Genomic DNA, 6409 nt, shown 5'->3' on the forward strand with positions numbered 1-6409 from the left:
TTAAAACGGTGCACCGTCTTGCCACCCTAACGTCTAGCAGTTTCGACTCTCGGAGTTTTATATACGAGTACCGCCGATACACCAACCAACGTGTACGTGTACCTAACCGACACAGCTGTAGCAACGTGTTTTAGGGGACGCCTCCTCTCTTATACCCAACACTGTAACAACTTCTAGACGACTAGGAGGGAAACCAGGCGAATGTTGTGCAGATACCCGCGGGAGAGAGCGTGTGTCTGTGGCCGCGTGGCGCGCTGATGTGTCTGTACTGACTCGTGAGTAGAGCCGGCCCGGTAATCACTGCCCCGGCACTAGGACGGCTCCGATAATTAGTCTGTGCAGGATGACGACCACGGACAGACGTACGGCCCCCTTCCGACTTCTTACCTTCGCCGAGAAGGTTCTGTTTGCGTGGCTGTGCGCGTGTGTGTTTCTGTCTGTGTCATGTGTGTGTGAGTTTGTGTGTGTGTGTGCTCCTGTGTGTGTGTGTCTGTGTGTTTGTATGTGTGTGTGCTGTGTATGTGTGTTTGTGTGTGTGTCTGTTCATGTGTGAGTGCGTGCGTGAGTGCGTGCGTGTGTGTGTGTGTGCGTGAGTGTCTGGCCTCTGTGTGTGTGTGTGTGTGTGTGTGTGTGTGTGTATGTGTGTGTATGTGTGCATGTATGTGTGTGTCTGTGTGTGAGTGTCTGACCTGTGTGTGTGTGTGTGTGTGTGTGTGTGTGTGTGTGTGCGTGTGTGTGTCTGTCAACAGCATAACTCCATAGGGCTTTGATGGATTATCTTGATATTTAGGTGGGTAACTATTGATGAAAGCTCGAAATGATTACATTTTGGCCCCCTGGCGGCTTGTTAACGTACTGCAATGGAACTACAGGTTGAAACTCTAGTTTTTTTTCAGTCGCCCTTGTTGATACGTTGTCTCGTGGAGACGAAGGGTGTGCGTGGGAGCGACAAAGATGAAAAAATCGCGTAAAGAATCAGTCTTGCTATGCGCATGCTGTCTTTGTGTCTGGATTTTTCTTGAGACGACCTTCTATTGCATCAGAAATCCCAACATCGGCGGTAATACAATGTGTCGGCGTCTAAAAAAAATTCTGTGGATTTTTGCACACACACACAAACTCACAAACATACACACACACACACACACACACACACACCATTATCACAAGGTATAACGTATTGCAGCTGTAAGTTTGAATTAACTATATTCACCAATACGGGCGAGAAACATGTGACTTTTCCATGTTTACCAGCAAGGCGGCACGAGTTATGCTCATGTATAACTATTACAATTAGTTTGTGACGCAATATTTTTCGTCACGTTTTGTATCGCATGTGCAAGTTTAATATCAGTCGGAAATTGCATCTAAAATTACTAATTTTCTGTACAACAAACAATTTTCAAAAACACAGGGGGGCAATCATGTGAAAACTTTAGTGCTTTTGATTATTTTTAAAATTACATATGAGACACCTAAAAGTTTGGGTCTACAATGTACAACGGGTATTTTACACCTGAAAGATTGTTAAAATTATGAGACATTTTACAAGAATTTTTGACACAAAAATAATCAATATTTGCTGATATTCACCATCGTTCTCAATTTTAAGAGTCATTATCAATTAGATTTAATTGAATAATAACAACATTTAATCATGGCAAGCATCACTCAAGCTACCGATATACCAAAAATCACGACTATCCGTAAACCATTTCTTGAGTTATCCTCTTTCAAATACGTCTTTAACCAAGAAAATACACACACATAAACACACATACACACGCACACAGGAAGACAAATACACACATATACATACACACACAAAAACACACACATACACACATACACATAAACTGAACCTGACTTGACTGGATGCAATCAGTATGGACTTTGTGTATATTTTAATTACTTTATATATGTCTTTGTATATACCTTATTTAGATGTCCATGTATTGTCTCTCAATTTTTTTATGTGACAAATGGTACTCAATTCAGGGGGCCGGGGTAGTAGTTATTCTCCCCCTGCTGATGTACATTTAAATTAGTGTAATAAATACACACACACACACACACACACACACACACATATATATATATATATATATATATATACACACACACACGCACGCAGGCGACCCCACGCCCACTACAACCCCTCCCCCTATTTTTCTACACATCCCCCCTCGATGTATAACGGCCGTCCCCCGTACCCCCCAGTGTCGGTAGGCAGACAGAGAGAATTACGTTTCTGCCGATTGTTTCTCACCCTTTGTTGTCGCAGGTCTCCAGAGCAATAATAAACTGTTGGGCTTCAGACAATTAACTGTACCTGGTAAATAACTAAAAAAAAGTTATCAATATTCATAAACACGATACTACTGTTATATTATAGCCTGGAGTGCGTATGCTATAGATATCTCTGTTGTTGTTTTTTTTGTAAATAATTTGGTAAAGTGTCTCATCATTACCTTCGCCAAGAAGGTTATTTTTTCAGTAGCGTTTGTCCGTCTGTCCGTTAGTTTGTTTGTCTGTGAACAGCATAACTCAAGAAGCTTGATATGGATTGTCATGAAACTTGGTAAGTGGGTAGGTCTTGATGAGACATAGAAATGATTAAATTTTGGGGCCCCTGGCGGCTTTTGTTGGTACTGCAGCAGAATTTCCGGTTTTCATATCTCGCGATCTGGACATGCTAGGGTCACGAATTTTAGATGGCAGATAGGTCTTGGGGTAGGGAAGAAGTGACATGAGTTTGGGTCCCCTAGTTAAATATACTTCTGTTCGTTGGTGTGCAGGGATAATATATACTAGTACTAGTACGAAAAACCAATTGCTATATTTTCTGCAGGTTATACTGTGCGAGGATCTTAATTAACACATTTATTCTAGAATTAAACACAAAATCATTAGAAGTCTGTGAAATGTTTTATTTCTTTTGTGCTTAGCATCTATAGAAGTGTTTTATTTATTTGCGATGGACAACATGTCTACTACACTTCAACGTAGCATAGGAGTTTTGCTTGCAGGTCATTTTACATGAGACAACATCTCATACACAGCGTGGTAAAGGATATCGCTCTAAGCTTATTCCCAACTTATTCAATTAGGTATAGGATTCTATATCTCAGTTTTGCCAAACAGAGGGTTTCACTTGGTAAAAGCTGTACTAAAGAAGACATTTGAAATAGCGGCTACTACTACTATGGCTAAAATCACAATGCGGGACGGAAAGGACGGCGGTCGCCTTCTGGACGGAAAGGACGGCGGTCTTCTTCGGGACGGTACGGACGGCGGTCGTCTTCGGGACGGAAAGGACGGCGGTCGCCTTCGGGACGGTACGGACGGCGGTCGTCTTCTTCCGACGATGAAGGCCTGACGCCATCGGGACCCTCGGGAGGTGGAGGCCTGACGCCATAGGGACGGTCTTCTTCGGACGATTCAGGACGGAAAGGACGGTTGTCGTCTTCTTCGGACGATGAAGGCCCGAAGCCATCCGGACGTGGAGGCTTTGTGCCTTCGGGAGGTGGAGGCCGGGTCAAGGCAAATCCGTCAATGATTGGTGGAGGCCTGGTGCCCTCGGGTGGTGGAGGCCTGGTGCCCTCGGGCGGTGGAGGCCTGGTGCCATCGGGTGGTGGAGGCCGGGTGCCGCCGGGCGGTGGAGGCGGAAGCGTTCGGGCGACCACCTGAAGTGGGTAAGAAAATTATTGTATTACTCCAATTTCTTTAAAGGTTATTCCATCTTTTCATGATCAGGCTACATGAAATGGTCATTATTAATTCATATTCCTTATGCGACTAGACAAGCCACCCATCGAAAAACAGATCCGTACGTTTATTGCTGCAATAACAGAAAAGCGAGGAGAAGTTGAATTTATATAACGATAGTTAATTTTCTATCTGTTAACCGTGTTCATTCTTATTATTTTGTTGTGACCTGTACTTAGCCAAGTGTGGCAGAAATGTGCAATAAAGGTCTTCATTCATTCATTCATTATTGTACAATTTTCTCCTAGCATTCAACTAAGAATGTCAGACTGAGAATAATGGGTATACTACTAATAATTCCAAAAATATAAAACTATAAATCTCAAACAGGCAAGGAACCCTCATAACTTGATCAATGCCACACAACTGGAGAAACCTTGCAATGTATCTCTTCATTATACAATATCTGGACTACTTGTAACGTAAGGTAAAAAAAATGAAGTAACAAAGTAAGTCATAAAACTATCTACTTCAATGGTTTACCACTAGAAAACAGCAAAGGCTCGTTCCGCAATTGAATGTTTCTTGCACAAAATGCACAGAAAAGTCATCGAAGGACACCCGATTGAAATATAGATTAGAAAATTCGGTGAACTCGATATGTAGTGAAAGAAGTGCGCTAAAAATCATGTGTAGAAAGTTTTGAAGGTAAGCAATTTCAAAGTTGCAAACATGTAATAAAATAATCTAACTCACCCCCGAAAAAAGCACGGTGACTGCTAGAGCCAGGATCAGCTTCATGTCTGTCGATGTCGTCTCCGAAATTCGTAAGAAAAAAGTAGAAAGTTGTTCCCTTATATAGGCTGACTAAAATCAACAAAATGCTGACCCAAGCTTGACGATACCGAAGTCCAAGTATACGTACTACATCGTACCAATCTCCATGCACAAACAAGGTGCTTAGTGCCACGTCGTACCATACACCGAATTGATAAGGTGTCATTCGTTGTTCAGTACCGTACCATGCACGGAAAAATGTTGTACCATACACCTGGCTGCACATGACGTATCTATGAATTACTTTTAACGTATATGTTACTGTTGCAATACCATGGTTGGGAAACCTATGGGACTGTTCTCATGCTGTAAATAGCTTTGATAATATACGAGGAAGTGCAAAAGTCAACCAGTGCAATATATTAATGTATACTTTTTATTATATTGAGTAGACCTAATGAATCACCATTTTTAAACTACAGTCCAGTTAGTCTGACGCATTCATACTTACCTTGCGTCCCGTGAGTTCATATCATAACTCGTATTAAGGGATTGACCTAGGTGTTTTTAACTGTTCGTCTTGTTTGTTTGTCAAAACTTAATAAAGATGATTTTAACTCTCACAGGGCTACAGTCACAAGGTATCCATTGCCACGCCGTACCATTCACGGTACCATACCTGCAAATGACGTAATATGTAAATCTGATGCAATGCCGTACGGTGCACGTGCTTCGCTCTACCATTCTGGCATTCACGTTTTTTTACATTCCAACATATAGTCACAAGACGTGGTGACGGCACACTCAAGTTTTTTTTTCGACTTGTATTAATGCCGCCACCAACACAGGGGACAATACAATACTCATTTTCACCTGAGAGAAGAGAGGAAAGTCGTGTAAAGTGCCTTTCCCAAGGGCACAAGAGCGGTGGCATGTCAGGACTCGAACCCGGGACCTCTTGGTTCCGAGTCGAGCACGCTACGCCACACGACCCCATTTGCGTTTGTAACGGTACAAATGGGACAAATACATGTGTATGAAAGTTATTGTCAACAATACCAACATTAGTTCATTTCGCTTACTGCTGTAATCAACGAAATAACATAGGATACTAGTAGGGTCAATAACTTAGTAAGCGGTTTTATTAGCTTCCTCGTACTTCAATGGCTTAACGTAGTCGTATAAAATGTGCAGCACCACATTTTCAAAGTCCTATGTTTGACGAGAGTTACGTGGCATCCGGTCCAAATATTCTTTGTTTTCAAAAAATAAACTTTCTTGTAACTTGACTAAATCGCGCTCCTTTACCAGCCGGCCTTTCCGATAGTTGCGGCTCCCAGAATTGAAGAAATTCCATTAGCCCCATCCAGTGACAGATTGTGTAAACGCAGGCTGACCTTTTTATTACCTTCATGAAAAATGGAGGTATTGTTTTTGGCGCGCGCGCGCGTGTGCGTGTATGTGTGTGTGTGCGTGTATGTGTGTGTGTGTGTGTGTGTGTGTGTGTGTGTGTGTGTGTGTGTGTGTGTGTGTGTGTGTGTGTGTGTGTGTGTGTGTGTGTGTGTGTGTGTGTGTGTGTGTGTGTGTGTGTGTGTGTGTGTGTGTGTGTGTGTGTGTGTGTGTGTGTGTGTGTGTGTGTCTGTGCGTGTTTGTGGTTCCAGACATTTGCGGCGAGCGTGACCTTTGAACCTTTGAATGGATTGTAATGACATCTGGTATGTAGGTAGGTGTTGTGTAGGCAAAGGTCAAGGTCGATTTTGAACTGGTGGCTGACCTTGGTACTGCAGCAGAACTTCCGGTTTTTGTATCTTTTGTCCTGGACATGCTAAGGTCCTGATTTCTGAGTGGCGGATAGCTTTTCTTGTCAGTAATAAGTGGTGTGGGTTTGGTCTTCCTAGCAGCTTGTTCTGGAACTGCAGGGGGG

General features: G+C 42.7%; 1 protein-coding gene across 2 annotated transcripts; it reads right to left on the reverse strand.

The window, feature by feature from the left end:
• Positions 1 to 2773: 2773 nt before the first annotated feature.
• LOC109483109 (circumsporozoite protein-like) lies at positions 2774 to 4668 on the reverse strand. 2 transcript variants are annotated; one of them, XM_019786101.1, is made up of 3 exons: positions 4465 to 4667; positions 3290 to 3686; positions 2775 to 3223 (listed from the first exon to the last, which is right to left on the reverse strand). In XM_019786101.1, exons 1-3 carry the CDS (start codon positions 4507 to 4509, stop codon positions 3216 to 3218), a joined length of 450 nt encoding a protein of 149 aa, XP_019641660.1. In that variant the 5' UTR covers positions 4510 to 4667; the 3' UTR covers positions 2775 to 3215. The 2 variants fall into 2 exon arrangements, with proteins under 2 accessions (XP_019641658.1, XP_019641660.1); XM_019786099.1 differs by having other exon boundaries at positions 2774 to 3686; positions 4465 to 4668.
• Positions 4669 to 6409: the final 1741 nt, after the last annotated feature.

This window comes from Branchiostoma belcheri, unplaced genomic scaffold (assembly GCF_001625305.1).
Source record: "Branchiostoma belcheri isolate BF01 breed outbred unplaced genomic scaffold, Haploidv18h27 scaffold62, whole genome shotgun sequence".
Lineage (NCBI taxonomy): Eukaryota > Metazoa > Chordata > Leptocardii > Amphioxiformes > Branchiostomatidae > Branchiostoma > Branchiostoma belcheri.